This window comes from Carcharhinus amblyrhynchos, chromosome 12, assembly GCF_965287045.1.
Source record: "Carcharhinus amblyrhynchos chromosome 12, sCarAmb.v2.hapA, whole genome shotgun sequence".
Taxonomy (NCBI): domain Eukaryota; kingdom Metazoa; phylum Chordata; class Chondrichthyes; order Carcharhiniformes; family Carcharhinidae; genus Carcharhinus; species Carcharhinus amblyrhynchos.
In genome coordinates this window covers 21607599-21626413 of record NC_137335.1, presented here as the reverse complement: position 1 = coordinate 21626413, position 18815 = coordinate 21607599, and the positions used below count along the sequence as shown (strand labels likewise).

The window sequence follows — 18815 nt, the reverse complement described above, 5'->3', positions numbered from 1 at the left end:
TTGCACTTGTGTGGTGTAAATGTTACTTCCCAGCCCAGTCCTGGATATTATGCAGATCTTGCCGCAGGTGGACATGGAATGTTTCAGAGTCTGAGGAATCATGGATTGTACTGAACATTGTGCAATCTCAGCGAATATCCCTGCTTCTGACCTTATGATGGAAGCAAAGTCATTGATGAAGCAGCTGAATGAAATAATTGGGCCTAGGACACTACACTGAGAAACTTCTTCAGTGATGTCCTAGAACTGAGATGATTGACCTCCAGCCACCACAACCATCTTCCTTTATGCTCAGTACAACTCCAATCAGTGGAGGGTTTTCCCATGATTCCCATTGAATCCAGTTTTACCACGGCTCTTTGATGTCACATTCTGTCAAGTGCTGCCTTAATGTCAAGGGCTGTCACTCTTCACCTCTGGAATTCAGCTCTTTTGTCCATTTTGAACCAAGGCTGTAATGATGTCAGCAGCTGAGTGACCCTGGCAAAACCCAAACTGAGCATTAGTGAGGAGATTGATGCTAAGCAAGTGCTGCTTTTAGTGCTGTTCCATCACTTTACTAATGATTGAGAGTAGACTGATGGGGAGTTAATTGGCCAGGTTGGATTTGTCTTGTTTTCTGTTGTACACATACATTGGGCACATGGTGGTTAGCCCTGCTGCCTCACAGCATCAAGGACCCGGGTTTGCTTTGCGGCTTGGGTCATGTCTGTGCAGAGTCTGCATATCCTCTCTGTGTCTGCTTGGGTTTCCTCCTAGACTCTGAAAGACGTGCTGGTTAGGTGCATTGGCCATGCTAAATTCTCACTCAGTGTACCTGGAGTACCTCAGTACCGGAGTGTGGCGACTGGGGTACTTTCACAGTAATTTCATTGCCAAATAGATACCAGTACTGTAACTGTACTGGAACGGCTTGGCTAGGGACACAGCAAGATCTGACGCACAAGTCATCTGTACTATATCGAGGAATAGCGAGAGGATCATGTTCAGTGATTCCTCTCCCCACTTCCATACCATTAACCCTGGTATTCTCAAAGGCTCCTCCTATTTCTCATCTACATGTTGTCCCTCATCAGCATGGTCCAAAAACACAGGGTAAGTTTCCACATGTACGCCAGTTCTATCTCACCTTTACCTCTCTCAAAATCTTCTTTGTCTCCAGTGCGTCAGACTGCTTGTCTGGATGAGCAGAAATTTCCTCCAGCTAATTACTGCAAAGGTTGAAGTCATTGGGTGGGATTTTCAGGTTGTTGTCTGGCGGTGGGATCTTCAGGTCCCATGGATATGACTCCCCCCCCACTTCCCCGGCCACTGGTTTCCCAGCAGTGGTGGGTCGATGCAATGAGAAACCCCATTGAGAGTGATGAGAGCAGAAGACCCCACTGCCAGCCAACGGCAAACCACCTCCCGCTGGCGAGAAACACGCCACATGGGGGGGATTGTCTTCAAACCCTGACCAGTAACTGAGTCCAACCCTCTCCCTTTTCCAGATAACTGTCTGAAGCTGAACCAGACAGTTTGCAAATTTGGTGTCATAGATACCAAGAGATAAGGTTGATACATCCACACCATCACCAGGACTTTCGAGGTCTGAACACCTTCAGATTCTGCCCTGCCTCAGCTGCTGAAACACTCCCCCATGCCTTTGTTACCTCAAGATTTGACTACCCCAGTACTGGCCTCCCAGGTTCTACCCTCCATAAGCTTAAGTTAATCAAAACCTTGAGCCCACGTCCTCACTTAAGCCAAGTTTGTTCCCCCGTCCACCTGACATACACCAGCTCCCAATCAAAAAGTACTTCGATTTTCAAAATTCTCAACTTTGCTGTGGCCTTACCCTTCACTTTCTATAATCTCCTCCAGCCTTACAACGCACTGAGATAGCTGCACTCCAGTAGTTCTGGTCTCTTGAACACCTTAATTTTTTATCACACCAAGGCTGGTGGCCATGAGAGGCTGCCAAGGGTCTAAAATCCATAACTCCCCCTCTAAATCTCTTTATTTCTCTATCCTCCTTTCCTCTTTTTGATCCAGCTTTTAATAGTCCGCCTAATATTTCCTTATGTGGCCCAGTCACACATTTTGTTTGATATCACTTCTGGGAAGCACCTTGGGCTGTTTTGCTATGCTAAAGGTGCTAAATAAATACAAGTTTGTTACTTAATTATGAAGATTGTTTAGAAAAAACTGCTTATCTGTTCAGTTTAAACCAACAGAGTTACATGGGAATCTGATAAAGGCATTCAAAATTATAAAAGGGTTTGTTGAAATAAAAAAACTGCTACATCCACTGGTTAGTAACTTTTTCTTAGTTGCCTTCCTATATCTAGTGGCACATGAGGCAGACAAAGCATGTGCTAATCGCTATTTCCACAGCCAACACCTCCTCTAATTTCTCGGGAGACTAAAGAAATTTGGCATGTCCACTACAACTCTTACCAACTTCTACAGATGCACCATATAAGGCATTCTTCTGGTTATATCACAGCTTGGTATGGCTCCTGCTCTATCCAAGACCGCAAGAAACTACAAAGGGTTGTGAATGTAGCCCACTCAAACCAGCCTCCCATCCACTGACACTGTCTATACTTCCCGCTGCCTTGGAAAAGCAGCCAGCATAATTAAGGACCTACGCAGCCCGGACATATTCTCTTCCATCTTCTTCCGTCAGGAAAAAGATACAAAAGTCTGAGATCATGTACCAACTGATTCAAGAACAGCTTCTTCCCTGCTGCCATCAGACTTTTAAAAGGACCTATCTCGCATTAAGTTGATCTTTCCCTACACCCTAGCTATGACTGTAACACTACACTCTGCACTCTTCTATCCTACCTTATGTATGGTATGCTCTATCTGTATAGTATGCTTATACATGACAATAATAAATCAAATCAAATCAAAGCTAATTTTTCATGGAACAGGTCACTAGCTTGTTGCTAGAGCTTTAGCTTGAGGAGCACCACTCTACATCAAACATGGCTGATCAGAAGCTTCTACTGCTCTTACCAACTGCCAAAGACATATTGGAAGGATTTGCTGGTTGACAATCAGCATTTTTGGCTACATTATGAATGTACGGTTAGTAACTAGAGAGCATCGCATTACAGTCATTGCCAGAAGAGTGAGGTCTGGTTTGAAGAATATAAATTTTCAAATACAGAGCTTGTTGTGACTCAGAATGACCTACCCGAATCAGTGGTGGAAGCAAAATTTGTATTAATATTTGAAAGGGAGCAGGCAAATATTTGAAAAGAGCATTTATAACAATACAGGCAAAGGTAATTAAGAAGATAGCTCCTTCCAACAGACAAAGTAACATATGGCTCCTCTGTGCTGTTAAGTTATATGATTCTGTGTTCTTGTTTCTAATTTTCATAGCAGCAAATATTGTCCAACATATTTTGTTGCACACTAGTTAAAATTACCTTGATTTCTCGCAAGATTTCACAAAACATTGTTGAGCCCTGGCAGACATCCTCAAAGATATCACTGAAAACCTGAAGACGTCTCAAGTTTGGTTTGGGGAGATGGTCTATCTGCTTCAGCTCCTACATGGTCAATTTAAGAAGAAAATCATGATTAAAAACTGAGCTCAGTCATAAAAGAATCAAGGACACTTTTGTCATAAGGACACAAACAGATTGATCTAGGTATAGAAGTTTGAATAATTAAGTTGCTGAAATTAACCACTGAGCAAACAAAATTAAATCAAAATTTATTATGGGCTGGTACAGAGGCTAGCACTGCTGCCTCACAGCGCCAGGGATCCAAGTTCAATTCCATTCTCAGATGACTGCGTGTGTAGAGTTTGCACGTTCACCCTTGTCTATGTGGGTTTCCTCCAGGTGCTCCAGTTTCCTCCCACAGTCTAAAGATGTGCGAGTTAGCTGGTTTGACCACGGTGAATTGTCCCTTAGTGTCAGGGGGATTAGCAGGGTAAATATGCCAGATTATGGGGTCAGGGCCTGAGTGTGATATTGTCAGTGCAGGTTTGATGAACCAAATGGCCTCCTTCTGTACTGTAGGGGCTCTATTATTCTATGAAAGCAAAGTTGCTTAGAAGCAGAAATGTAGAAATATATGTTATTTATCATTTAGTATACCTGCTTATATATGGATATGGGATAACAAAATTTCTGGTTTTAACCTTATAAGTTTATTCCCTATGTGGCCAGATCCTTTCCATTGTATCTGCCAATCACCTTGTTCTTTATCTCCCCCATCAGCAATTGTTTTCTGTTACCTCCTGCATCAGAACTGAAACTACTATTGAGTGGTTCATCGTTTTACATTCAAAATTGTTCTGGTCCTCTAACATTTGTCAAAAGAGACTGAGATTTACAGCAATGTTTATTTATAATTTAATTTGTCAATTTTTTTGCATCAACTCCCCACAACCCACCTCGATATACAGACTCTTTAAGGTAAACCCAGTCGCACGGAAAATGCTGTAAATACTCAGTAGATCAGGCACCACCCATGGAGAGAAAAACAGTATTAGTGTTGGTCGGAATTTTCCAACACTGCCATCGCATGGCCCACGCAGGGAAAGTGGGAAGCCAGTCAAAAGTCCATTGATTTTTGATGGGGACCGGAAGATTCTGGTGACAGGCAGGGCTGGAAAGTCCCCGACAACGTTTCAGGTCAATGATCTTTCATCAGAACCTAGGCGGGGCAATCTATGCAACACAAAGGAAGATCGTGGTGTTATGTTGCGCAGTTATGATATTACAAAACTTTAGTAAAACTGCTCCTTAAGGTGGCATTTTAAAACAAACCTTGCACTGAGTTTAAAAACTGTTTCAAAATGGTTCCAAGCTGCCAAATAGAATTACAGATTGCAGACTGCAACTTCTCTTCTGAGAGGACAAAAGACAATCTATAATTTAGTTATGATTCACTGTGCTCTTCACCAAGAGATAACAAAGTTATGCTGATGTCTCATTGCAAGAATGTAAACAGTGCCTTTGCCAGGGCAAAAGCTAAGAGCCACAGATGGGAGAAGGGCTGTTTGAAGTGCCAAGGCCTTTTTTGGGCGATGACTTGGTATTCTGTACAGATCACGTGATAATAGCAGCCATCTCAACTCCTACATGAAGCCTTGAGAAGGGCAGGTAGCTGAGAGATATCTGCAGAGACGCAGACAGCAGCTTCAACACGGGAGAGCCTGTTTGATAAGCGTTAGGAGAATGGAGGACTAGAACTGTTCTGAATGCAAAACAGTGAAACAATTAATGACAGATTCAGTTTCTGCTGTGGGAGGTAACAGAGATCAGTCACTAATGGCGGGAGATACAGAACAAAGTGGGTGTTTGACACAATGAAAAGAATTTGGCCACAAAGGGAATTAATTTGTAAGGTTAAAGAGTTTGATATCTCATATGCAATATTGGCACACCCATCAAACTGCTGCAAATCATTACTTCCTTGCAAAGGAGCTCCTCTCACCTTCTACTAATTCCATTTACTGAGCTACCTGTTAAAGCAATCTCTGACAATTTGACAGTGGAAGGCATTGCAGCTGTAAAGAAAATGCAAGATCTTCATTTCAGATAAAGCAACAACTTGATTTCAAACATATCAGGACAGCACTGAAAAACAGAGAGAATGAACCACTTTTATAGGTATTTGTTTTATCTTCTTCTGTGACTGTAATGTTGTGTGTGCCTTTGTTTGTGACTATCTTTTCTTGAGTAACTTCCAGAGCAATAGTGTGAAAAATCTTTTAAAATACAAAGACTTTGCTGCTGGGCTATTTTAAAAACTTGATTACTCCTCTAAGTGTAAAACACATGCACACAAACATGAAATTCTAAAGGTAAGTACCTTCACTGAAAGGTATGGAATTGCCTCATCCCCCAGTATAAACTTGTTTTCTCCTTGCTTGTACCCCCCATTTTGACCTTCAGATATAGTTTTGGACTTCACAGTAAACCCACAAAATGTTAGTTTCTTACATCACTTAGCTTCCACTCATGTTTTGCTACTGATTTATAACCAGACATTGCCTTCCTTTCTAAAAGGTCTTCTGTCATCAGGAACTTTTTCTCAAATTCAAGTAGACTATTGAATTGATCCTTCCTCGTCAGCCCAGCCAAGTAAGATTCAACAAACTGTATCTGGTCATGGCCAGTGAGAGATCTTGCACACTTCTGTGACTGAGGCTTAATAAGCATGAGGTCAGGCAGTTTCAATTCCTCTTTGACAAAATGGTCAAGTGATGTTTGTGCTTCAGTGTAAGCGGATCCTGAACAAGACTTGGTTTGTGGGATCGGTGAGTCTTCTGAGATATTCTGAGAAGCTCTGGCATGACTTTGGTCAAGGCCGCTGAGGGCAGGGCTGTAAACTGTAGGTAATGTTGGCACCATACTAGTCATCAGGCTGAAGTCTACAAATGCGTCAGTCATCTTCTTTACTTTGGCATCATCTGATTTCTGGATTGACCTGCAATGTTTTTCTTTCTTAAAAGGAGGGGGCTTTTTTACACCCTTCCATGACATTAAGGCTTCTTGATGGCTTGGTATTTTGTGCAGGTTTCTATGATTTAAATGTCCAAAACTGTAGGCAAAAATGTCAGCCTTTTGAGATTTTTCTAACTCGTGAAGGAGCTGTCGGAGTGTTTTTTTCCTTGGGTCAGAGTACTCGCTAGATTTATTCTTCATAGATTTCATTGTTTCAGTGAAGCAAAGCCTAGAAAAATTAGAATCAAATTATTAACTTGATATGGAGAAAGTGTATATTTTTCAAGCATTCAGCTTGCAGGTTATCTAACAATAGGTTTTTTATCAATTCACTGTAATTTTCCTCACGTGCCTTTTCATTATGATAGAACTTGTTTTTTGTTCCCCTACCCATACTTAACGTTTATTTATAACAGTGAATAGCAGCAAGTTCCAATAACATATTCCCTTGCCTCCAACAGGCTATTATTAAGCAGTCACAACCAATTAAAAAGTGAACTGATTCCAGCAGTTAAATAACTTAGTTTAATAACTAATTCTTCTCAAACATTAGATTTTCTCATTTGAAGGAAAGAACGCTACTTGATTCAGAGAGTCGATGTATTTTAACAATTATGTTGGACAATCAAAATGTAACTTTAGGGCTACGTAACTTCAAACAGCCAAAATCCAAGGCATTAGCAAATAATAGAAGCTTTTAGCAAGGAGCTCTTAATTTGAAAATCCACCTGTTCTCTCCACTGTTCAAATAACAAGAGGTGGAGCAAGAGCCAGAATTTGAAGCAGGGAGGGTAGAAGGGAACGGAGGAGTATTAAAGGGAATTATCTGATGCTTTTCCACAGTTAACTTAGCAAATTTAACTAAAACCAAAGCAGAAAGTGCAAGGAGCACTCAGCAGGATCAAGAATAGGGCTGCCAACTCTGGTTGGCTATATTTCTTGAAATATTAGCACATGACCTCCTCCTCTAACTACCCAGGCCCCACACTCTCACCACTGGATTGTGGAAGAGAGCCTCTGGTCATTGATTAGCTCTGCATCGTGACAGTCTGCACTCCATGAGTTAAAGAGTTACAACATTTTGTGCCTTGGTACCTAATCTACAATTCAAATAAACCTGTGATTTCAAATAAACCTGTTGGACTATAAGCAGATGTTGTATGACCTCTCAAAATGTAACATGCATTGCTACAAAGCTCATTTCCTTAATTCTTTACCCTCATCAAAAACAGTTTCATATTTCCACTGTCTCAGTTCACATATATTTAGAATATAAGGAATAGGACTGGCAATTCAACTCCTCAAGCCTGTTCTCCCATTCAGATAGATTTACCTCCTTTTGTTCCACATCCGATAACAAAATCTACCTCTCTTAGTCTTGAAAGCCCTGTCGAGTCTGTATCGATTCTCTGACAGAGAATCTTACCCAGGCCCTCCCCCCACCCTACCCCTGCAACTCCACACATTTAGCACGGTTTATTCGTCTAACCTAACATCTAGGGACATTAAGAGAGAACTTAGCATGGCCAATGCACCTAACCTGCACATCTTTGTACTGTGAGAGGAAACAAGAGCACTCAAAGGAAACCCACGCAGACATGGGGAGAACGTGCAAACTCCACAAAGACATGGTCCCCAAGGCTGGAATTGAACCAGGTCCCCAGTGCTGTGAGGCAACAATGCTGACCACTCTGCCACAAAGGGAGTTCATTAAGAGAGGAACTAAATGAAGTCCTTTATAATTTATAATCCAAAGACAGAGACAACCACATCTAGAATCTAGAAAACGTGCATCCAGCCAAAGTAAATCTTTACCTCCTTGTAGCAGTTTTAATGACTGAGTTGCACTCTTGCAACCTATATGAATACTTACACAACATTTTATAACTAAATGTTTTCCAACAAAGTTGAACAACTTTAGCCACATGATTTCATCTGAAGATAGCATTATTTGCCATAAGAACACTCTCCTTATCCAGAATGCCATCTCAACATTTAAAGGGCTAGGTGTGGAATTGTGAAACTTTATTATGTCAACTTGATCTAGCTGCGTCCTTGTGCTCCTTTCAATAGCAGGAAAAATAAAGGACTTGCATTGAAATAGTAACTTTCACAAACACTAGATGCTACAAACTGCTGTGGGACAATCAAGTAACATAGAAACCTAGAAACAGAAAATAGGAGGAGCTGCTCCACCATTCAACATCTCAATGCCATACTCCCATGGTCTCCCCATATCCCTTGAGACCTTTAGAGTCTAAAAATCTATTTCCTTCTTAAATATATTCAGTGGCTTGGCTTCCGCTGTCTTCTGTGGTACAGAATTCCAAACGTTCATGATCATATGAATGAAGATTCTCCTCGGTTCAGTCCGAAATGGTCCACCCTGTATCCTCTTCTTCTAGGTCTGCCCCCACCCCCAAAGCAGAGGAAACATCGGAGTGGTGGGTGGGGATCGTACAGTCAGAGGGGCAAATTGAAGTGGGGGGAGACAGTCCGAGGAGTGGATGGAAAGGGAGGGAGGGGCAGATGGAAGGGGAGGGGGCAGACAGTCAGAGGGATGGATGGGGAGGTGACAGAGAGAGGAATGGGAGATGACAGTCGGAGGTTTGGGTGGGAGGGGGCGACAGTGGGAGGGGTAAGTGGAAGGAGGGGGCGACAGTCAGAGAGGCAGGTGGGAGAGGGACTGACAGTTAGAGAGGTGGAAGAGGCGAATATCAGAGGGTGAGTGGGAAGAGGGGGGTGCCAATAGGAGGGTGGGGGGGTGGTGACTGTCAGAGATGAGGGTGGGAGAGGGAGGGGCCAACAGTCAGAGGGGTGGAAGTGGGAGGAGGAGTGGGCCTAAAGTCAGGGAGGAAAGTGGGAGTGCCGCAGTCGGAGGGGTGGATGGGACGGCCGCAGTCGGAGGGGTGGATGGGACGGCCGCAGTCGGAGGGGTGGATGGGACGGCCGCAGTCGGAGGGGTGGATGGGACGGCTGCAGTCGGAGGGGTGGATGGGACGGCTGCAGTCGGAGGGGTGGATGGGACGGCTGCAGTCGGAGGGGTGGATGGGACGGCTGCAGTCGGAGGGGTGGATGGGACGGCTGCAGTCGGAGGGGTGGATGGGACGGCTGCAGTCGGAGGGGTGGATGGGACGGCTGCAGTCGGAGGGGTGGATGGGACGGCTGCAGTCGGAGGGGTGGATGGGACGGCTGCAGTCGGAGGGGTGGATGGGACGGCTGCAGTCGGAGGGGTGGATGGGACGGCTGCAGTCGGAGGGGTGGATGGGACGGCTGCAGTCGGAGGGGTGGATGGGACGGCTGCAGTCGGAGGGGTGGATGGGACGGCTGCAGTCGGAGAGGTGGATGGGACGGCTGCAGTCGGAAGGGTGGGTGGGACGGCTGCAGTCGGAGGGGTGGGTGGGACGGCTGCAGTCGGAGGGGTGGGTGGGAGGGGGAAGGTGGGACGGCTGCAGTCGGAGGGGTGGGTGGGAGGGGGAAGGTGGGACGGCTGCAGTCGAAGGGGTGGGCGGGCGGGCGGCAGTCGGAGGGGTGGGTGGGGGGACGGGCGGCAGTCGGGGGGGGTGGGTGGGTGGGCGGGCGGCAGTCGGGGGGGGTGGGTGGGTGGGTGGGCGGGCGGCAGTCGGGGGGGGTGGGTGGGTGGGCGGGCGGCAGTCGGGGGGGGTGGGTGGGTGGGCGGGCGGCAGTCGGGGGGGGGTGGGTGGGTGGGCGGGCGGCAGTCGGGGGGGGGTGGGTGGGTGGGCGGGCGGCAGTCGGGGGGGGGTGGGTGGGTGGGCGGGCGGCAGTCGGGGGGGGTGGGTGGGTGGGCGGGCGGCAGTCGGGGGGGGTGGGTGGGTGGGCGGGCGGCAGTCGGGGGGGGTGGGTGGGTGGGCGGGCGGGCGGCAGTCGGGGGGGGTGGGTGGGTGGGCGGGCGGGCGGCAGTCGGGGGGGGTGGGTGGGTGGGCGGGCGGGCGGCAGTCGGGGGGGGTGGGTGGGTGGGTGGGCGGGCGGCAGTCGGGGGGGTGGGTGGGTGGGTGGGCGGGCGGCAGTCGGGGGGGGTGGGTGGGTGGGTGGGCGGGCGGCAGTCGGGGGGGGTGGGTGGGCGGGCGGCAGTCGGGGTGGGCGGGCGGCAGTCGGGGGGGGTGGGTGGGTGGGTGGGCGGGCGGCAGTCGGGGGGGGTGGGTGGGTGGGTGGGCGGGCGGCAGTCGGGGGGGGTGGGTGGGTGGGTGGGCGGGCGGCAGTCGGGGGGGGTGGGTGGGTGGGCGGGCGGCAGTCGGGGGGGGTGGGTGGGTGGGTGGGCGGGCGGCAGTCGGGGGGGGTGGGTGGGTGGGCGGGCGGCAGTCGGGGGGGGTGGGTGGGTGGGTGGGCGGGCGGCAGTCGGGGGGGGTGGGTGGGTGGGTGGGCGGGCGGCAGTCGGGGGGGGTGGGTGGGTGGGTGGGCGGGCGGCAGTCGGGGGGGGTGGGTGGGTGGGTGGGCGGGCGGCAGTCGGGGGGGTGGGTGGGTGGGCGGGCGGCAGTCGGGGGGGGTGGGCGGGCGGCAGTCGGAGGGGTGGGCGGGCGGGCGGCAGTCGGAGGGGTGGGCGGGCGGGCGGCAGTCGGAGGGGTGGGCGGGCGGGCGGCAGTCGGAGGGGTGGGCGGGCGGGCGGCAGTCGGAGGGGTGGGTGGGCGGGCAGCAGTCGGAGGGGTGGGTGGGCGGGCGGGCGGCAGTCGAAGGGGGGGGTGGGTGGGCGGGCGGGCGGCAGTAGAAGGGGGGGGTGGGTGGGCGGGCGGGCGGCAGTCGAAGGGGTGGGTGGGCGGGCGGCAGTCGGAGGGGTGGGCGGGCGGGCGGCAGTCGGAGGGGTGGGCGGGCGGGCGGCAGTCGGAGGGGTGGGCGGGCGGGCGGCAGTCGGAGGGGTGGGCGGGTGGGCGGGCGGCAGTCGGAGGGGTGGGCGGGCGGGCGGCAGACGGAGGGGTGGGTGGGTTGGCGGGCGGCAGTCGGAGGGGTGGGCGGGCGGGTGGGCGGGCGGCAGTCGGAGGGGTGGGCGGGCGGGCGGGCGGCAGTCGGAGGGGTGGGCGGGCGGGCGGCAGTCGGAGGGGTGGGCGGGCGGGCGGCAGACGGAGGGGTGGGTGGGTTGGCGGGCGGCAGTCGGAGGGGTGGGCGGGCGGGTGGGCGGGTGGGCGGGCGGCAGTCGGAGGGGTGGGCGGGCGGGTGGGCGGGCGGCAGTCGGAGGGGTGGGCGGGCGGGCGGGCGGGCGGCAGTCGGAGGGGTGGGCAGGCGGGCGGCAGTCGGAGGGGTGGGCGGGCGGGCGGGCGGGCGGCAGTCGGAGGGGTGGGCGGGCGGGCGGGCGGGCGGCAGACGGAGGGGTGGGTGGGCGGGCGGGCGGCAGACGGAGGGGTGAGTGGGCGGGCGGGCGGCAGACGGAGGGGTGGGTGGGCGGGCGGGCGGCAGACGGAGGGGTGGGTGGGCGGGCGGGCGGCAGACGGAGGGGTGGGTGGGCGGGCGGGCGGCAGACGGAGGGGTGGGTGGGCGGGCGGGCGGCAGACGGAGGGGTGGGTGGGCGGGCGGGCGGCAGACGGAGGGGTGGGTGGGCGGGCGGGCGGCAGACGGAGGGGTGGGTGGGCGGGCGGGCGGCAGACGGAGGGGTGGGTGGGCGGGCGGGCGGCAGACGGAGGGGTGGGTGGGCGGGCGGGCGGCAGACGGAGGGGTGGGTGGGCGGGCGGCAGACGGAGGGGTGGGTGGGCGGGCGGGCGGCAGACGGAGGGGTGGGCGGGCGGGCGGCAGACGGAGGGGTGGGCGGGCGGGCGGCAGACGGAGGGGTGGGCGGGCGGGCGGCAGACGGAGGGGTGGGCGGGCGGGCGGCAGACGGAGGGGTGGGCGGGCGGGCGGCAGACGGAGGGGTGGGCGGGCGGGCGGCAGACGGAGGGGTGGGCGGGCGGGCGGCAGACGGAGGGGTGGGCGGGCGGGCGGCAGACGGAGGGGTGGGCGGGCGGGCGGCAGACGGAGGGGTGGGCGGGCGGGCGGCAGACGGAGGGGTGGGCGGGCGGGCGGCAGACGGAGGGGTGGGCGGGCGGGCGGCAGACGGAGGGGTGGGCGGGCGGGCGGCAGACGGAGGGGTGGGCGGGCGGGCGGCAGACGGAGGGGTGGGCGGGCGGGCGGCAGACGGAGGGGTGGGCGGGCGGGCGGCAGACGGAGGGGTGGGCGGGCGGGCGGCAGACGGAGGGGTGGGCGGGCGGGCGGCAGACGGAGGGGTGGGCGGGCGGGCGGCAGACGGAGGGGTGGGCGGGCGGGCGGCAGACGGAGGGGTGGGCGGGCGGGCGGCAGACGGAGGGGTGGGCGGGCGGGCGGCAGACGGAGGGGTGGGCGGGCGGGCGGCAGACGGAGGGGTGGGCGGGCGGGCGGCAGACGGAGGGGTGGGCGGGCGGGCGGCAGACGGAGGGGTGGGTGGCGGGCGGGCGGCAGACGGAGGGGTGGGCGGGCGGGCGGCAGACGGAGGGGTGGGCGGGCGGGCGGCAGACGGAGGGGTGGGCGGGCGGGCGGCAGACGGAGGGGTGGGCGGGCGGGCGGCAGACGGAGGGGTGGGCGGGCGGGCGGCAGACGGAGGGGTGGGCGGGCGGGCGGCAGACGGAGGGGTGGGCGGGCGGGCGGCAGACGGAGGGGTGGGCGGGCGGGCGGCAGACGGAGGGGTGGGTGGGCGGGCGGGCGGCAGACGGAGGGGTGGGCGGGCGGGCGGCAGACGGAGGGGTGGGCGGGCGGGCGGCAGACGGAGGGGTGGGCGGGCGGGCGGCAGACGGAGGGGTGGGCGGGCGGGCGGCAGACGGAGGGGTGGGTGGGCGGGCGGCAGACGGAGGGGTGGGTGGGTGGGTGGGCGGGCGGCAGACGGAGGGGTGGGTGGGCGGGCGGCAGACGGAGGGGTGGGTGGGTGGGTGGGTGGGCGGGCGGCAGACGGAGGGGTGGGTGGGCGGGCGGCAGACGGAGGGGTGGGTGGGTGGGCGGGCGGGCGGGCGGCAGACGGAGGGGTGGGTGGGCGGGCGGCAGACGGAGGGGTGGGTGGGCGGGTGGGCGGGCGGCAGACGGAGGGGTGGGTGGGTGGGTGGGTGGCAGACGGAGGGGTGGGTGGGTGGGTGGGCGGGCGGCAGACGGAGGGGTGGGTGGGTGGGTGGGCGGGCGGCAGACGGAGGGGTGGGTGGGTGGGTGGGCGGGCGGCAGACGGAGGCGTGGGTGGGCGGGCGGCAGACGGAGGGGTGGGTGGGTGGGTGGGCGGGCGGCAGACGGAGGGGTGGGTGGGCGGCAGACGGAGGGGTGGGTGGGTGGGCGGGCGGCAGACGGAGGGGTGGGTGGGCGGGCGGGTAGGCGCGACCGTCGCAGGGGCGGGCGGGGGAGGCGCGACCGTCGCAGGGGCTGGCGGGCGGGGGAGGCGCGACCGTCGCAGGGGCGGGCTGGGGAGGCGCGACCGTCGCAGGGGCGGGCGGGGGAGGCGCGACCGTCGCAGGGGCGGGCGGGGGAGGCGCGACCGTCGCAGGGGCGGGTGATGGGAGGGGCAACAATCAGAGGGGTGGATGGAAAGGGGAGAGGGATGACTGTTGGAAGGGTGGGTCAGAGGGGGAAGTGGTAACAGACTGAGGAGTGAGTGGGAGGGCTGACAATCGGAGGGGAGAAAGAGTGGACAATCGGCGGGAGGAGGTGGAAAGTCAGGGGCAGTTAGTGAATCATATAATCAGTGGAAATCACTGAGTCGTGGGGTCTAACAGTCTGACGGTCGGAGGGGTGTAATGGAACATAAAATTGGGGGAGGGGAGGAGGTTGTGGAGGATATGGGCAGTCAGTTGGCAGGGAACGGTAAGGTTGGGCTGGGTAATCAGGGATTGGGAAAAGTCCCATAGCTTTATTATTCAAGCGATTGTGGGAGACCCCTGCAGATTCAGGGGTTGGGGGGGCAGTTTTGGGGGTGGTGTTCTCTGTGAAGATGGTCTTGGAGGTTGAGTTTTCGCATGCTGGGGGTCTCCTAGGGGTTCAGAGATTGGGGTGCAGGGTGGGATATTGTGGGGGGGGGGGTGGTGTTCTTTGGTACATTGGCAAAGATTAGTCATGGCGTGGGAAGAGTCTACTGGGGGTTCCCAGCTCATTTGTGGGACACCTCCTGAGTTACACTGAAGCTCAGAAGTGACACCCCAACCATTTGTGTGGGAAGTCAGCCAGAAAGTGGTTAGGAATGGTCAAGAGAGACAGTAAATCTCGATGCCTCCCGTCCTGCCCCAACAGCCCCTTGAGCGAAGCAGGACTGGAAATCCTGCCAACCTGTGCCAAAGGCAGATAGTTAAAATTACTCAGCGTGACTTGTGGCAGCACAGTGGTTAGCACTGCTACCTCGCAGCTCCAGGCACCCAGTTTGGGTCACTGTTTGTGCGGAGTCTGCACATTCTCCCCGTGTCTACTTGGGTTTCCTCCCGATGCTGCGGTTTCTTCCCACAGTCCAAAAAACGTGCCGGTTAGGTGAACTGGCCACGCTAAATTCTCCCTCAGTGTACCTGAACAGGCTCCAGAGTGTGGCGACTAGGGGATTATCACAGTAACTTCATTGCAGTGTTAATGTAAGCCTACTTGTGACACCAATAAATAAACTTTAAAACTTTACTCAGTACACCACTGTTAAGCTGTATTGGTATAAATGTTACTTAAGTTACGATACTTTTAAAAGTAGTAATGCCCAGTCCTCACGGAGGGAAGAGGCCATTGAACAATAATAAACAAATGGTTTCTAATGTCAACATCCTCAAGCTGACCCTGAGCTTGAACTCTAACCCCTCTCCTCTGACCTGTCTCCTCCGCCGACAATTCACCCTAGCGGGTTCATTCGGACTGATGGGCGCCGACCCGGGCCGGGTGACATTCCCGATCCTCCCTCTCTCCCACCGACACCGCCGCCTTGGGTCGGCCGCGCTTCCCGGTTACCAGGCAACAGCCACATCCGGTGTTGGCACAGGCACTTCCGCTGGCGGCTGAAGGCGTCACGTGATGCTGCTCTCTCTCTCTCTCTCTCTCTGTCTGTTCCCTTGCAGTCCCTGATCAGGATCAGGAAGGAATTGTCAGGCACATCACTTGTCCCCAGCCTTGTTAGTCGTTAGAAAAGCTTATCCCAACAAGTAAAATCACCAAAAATAAAATACTGAGTGGAAATCTGAAATAAAAAGAGAAAATATTGGACAATCTGAAATGTTGTCCAGGATTCTCCAGCCTCGCCCACTGCTGGGATTGTCCAGCTTCACCCACTGTTGGGATTGTCCAGCTTCACCCACTGTTGGGATTCTCCAGCCTCACCCACTGCTGGGATTCTCCAGCCTCGCCCACTGCTGGGATTCTCCAGCCTCGACCACTGCTGGGATTCTCCAGTCCCACTGCAATAAATGGGGTCCTGGCCAAGTGCCAAGTTCTCCATTCTCACTGGTGGAATGAACAAGGCCAGACATTCCCGGCCATTATGTCAAATGTCGTATAAGTAAAATCACTGACAGCCGGTAATCAGAATCTAATCGTGACATCTCATTATCAGCCAATTATCCATTTCCTAACTGAAGCGAACACCAGGTATTCTCTTATATCAAAAGTTCTAGTTACTTTTGTAAATATTTCCAAATGCCATCTTTTGGTTTTGTCACCGCAGGTCGAGAAATCCAGAGCAAAGGGACATTGTCTTAAAATTAGAGTTATCGATGTAGGAGTGAAATCAGGAGGCTTTTTCATGTGAAGAGTATGGATATTTGGAATTCAGTAACAATGACAACCTAAACTAGAAATAGTGCAAAAAGGATTTACTAGGATGCTATTGGGACTTGATGGTTTGAGTTATAAGGAGAAGCTAGATAGACTGGGACTTTTTTCCCTGGAGTGTAGGAGGTTTAGGGGTAATCTTATAGAGGTCTATAAAATAATGAGGGGCATAGATAGTCAACATCTTTTCCCAAAGGTAGAGGAGTCTGAAACTAAATACCATAAGGTTAAGGTGAGAGGGGAGAGATACAAAAGGGTCCAGAGGGGCAATTTTTTCCACACAGAGGGTGATGAGTGTCTGGAACGAGCTGCCAGAGATAATAGTAGAAGCGGATACAATTTTCCTTTAAAAAGCATTTAGTCAGTTACATGCATAAGAGGGATATGGGCCAAACACACGCAATTAAGACTAGCTTAATAGTTAAAAAAAGTAGCATGGACAAGTTGGGCCGAAGGGCCTATTTCCAAGCTGTAAAACTCTGACTCTGTGACTCTAAATTTATATTGCATTTTTTTAATGTGCACTTTCTAGGAGGTTTACCGAACAAAATTTGTACCAAGCCAGAGCAGATGACCAAAAAGTTTGGCAAAAAGCATAGATTTTAAGGAAGAAATCATAAGGGGAGAAAAAGAGGTTTAGGGAGGAACTTTTGGACCTTAGGACTTCCATAGCTGAAGGTACACACCCCAGTAATGAAGCGATTAAAATCAGGGATCCACAAGAAGCCAGAATAGAGGAGTGTAGATATCTTTAAGAGGGTTGTGGCGCTGGCTGAGGTTAGTTACAGAGATAGAAAAGGGAAAGGGCATGAAGGGATCTGAATACAAGATTGAGAATTTTAAAATCAAAATGTGGTATAAACAGAAAAAGTGTAGGTCCATGGTGGGGTGATGCGTGAAAAAGACTTGGGTGACTTAGGATATGGGCAACAGAGTTTTGGGTGAGCTTACGTTCATAGAAGATGGACGATAAGAGGTCAGCCAGGACCATGTTAGGAATAGTCAGGGATACAGTGGCCTAGTGGTTATGTTACTGGACTAGTAATCCAGTGGCTTGGACTATGATCTGGAGTCATGAGCATTGGCATCAGGGAACATGTAAATTGAACTAAACAAAGTCTGAAATTAAAAACATAGTATCAGGAATAGTGATCATAACATCACTGGATTGCTGTAAAAACCCATCTGTTTCACTAACGTCCTTCAAAGAAGCAAGTCTGCCATACCTAGTCTGAGTAAGACGTAGAGCAGGTTAATTCCTAACTGTCCTCTGAAATGGCCAAGCAAGCTATTCAGTTGTATTCAAGAAGGTGGCTCTCCTGAAGATAGTCTGACTTGGGAATAAAATATTGCCCTTACCAGCAAAATCCATATCCTGTGAATAAATAAAAGGTTAAAAAAAGTAATATTGAGATAAATGGAGGTTTCAGCAGCATATGAGCTGAGCAAGGGTGAAGTTAAGTTAATTTATGGAGGTGAAAATATGCAGTCTTAATGATGGCATGAGTTGGTCGGTAAGGTGAAACGTTGAAGACTGAAACTGATGGATTTTTGTTGAGTATGGAGCAAAACGGAGAAAAGATCAACAAATGAAGCTGAGGTACAGATCGGCTATGAAGTGAGTGATGCAACAGGATTGAGGGCCTAATTTTGACCTTATCTTCCTATCTTGAGAGAGGCCCCTTGGAATATGAGGTTTTTGTCAATACTCCAGCATTTTTTTTCATTCAAGGATTCCAGAGTTCACCATCCACTTTCTTTGCAGACAGCCGTTGGAATGTCTTATGCCTCCACTCAAATACATCACGCTCTGTACCTGCATCCTCTGGCTACCTAGTGCTCTGTCTTGCAATGTGTCAAATTCAGCAAAGCCATCCAACCTCCCCCAGGTGGTATGAGTTACGAGCACATGTGAGAGGGTAGCTGAATGAAACTGTGGGTGAATGAGTGCAAATCAATGTCCTGAACCCAAACTTTTACACCAGAAGCTTTTCTATCTTTTGCATTAAGTAGAAACCATACAGTGTAGAAGGAGGCCATTCGGTCCATCGAGTCTGCACTGACAACAACCCCAACTAGATCCTATAAGGAGTAGATTTAGGACTGAGTTGAGGAACTTCTTCACCCAAAGGTTGTGAATCAGTGGAATTCCCTGCCCAGTGAAGCAGTCGAGGCTGCCTCATTGGATGTTTTTGAAGCAAGGATAGATAAATTTTTGAACAGTAAAGGAATTAAGGGTTATGGTGTGTGGGCAGGTAAGTGGAGCTAAGTCCACAAAAAGTTCAGCCGTGATGTTATTGAATGGCGGCGCAGGCTCAAGGGGCCAGGTGGCCTACTCCTGCTCCTAGTTCTTACACACTTTCAGCTCTTAAAGCTGCAGGATTTCCTTCCTAAATCTTTCCTCTCCTCTACTTTAGGACACTTCTTAAAACCTGCATCACAGACTAAGCTTTTGGCCACACCTCCTGATATCTCTTCACTTAACTGCGTGTCAAATTTTGTATGATAACATTTTTGTGAAATACCTCAGGACTTTTTATGCGGTGGTGAAGATGTTATACCAATGAAAGTTGTTATATCAGCACATGAAGAGTTGAATATTTGGCACAATCAGCCCCAAATGCCTAGATA

General features: G+C 52.9%; 1 protein-coding gene across 3 annotated transcripts in view; it reads right to left on the bottom strand.

Moving 5' to 3' along the window:
* Window positions 1-15290, bottom strand: part of LOC145350847 (uncharacterized protein C6orf118-like) — a 47897-nt gene extending 32607 nt beyond the window's left edge. For all 3 annotated transcript variants that reach the window (XM_080200206.1, XM_080200207.1, XM_080200208.1), the window contains exons 1-3: window positions 15233-15290; window positions 5958-6690; window positions 3426-3548 (exon numbers count right to left, since the gene is read on the bottom strand). In XM_080200206.1, coding sequence (XP_080056332.1) covers window positions 3426-3548; window positions 5958-6671 — 837 coding nt within the window. In that variant the 5' untranslated portion in view covers window positions 6672-6690; window positions 15233-15290. The remainder of the gene's footprint in view (window positions 1-3425; window positions 3549-5957; window positions 6691-15232) is intronic.
* Between the last annotated feature and the right edge of the window lie 3525 nt (window positions 15291-18815).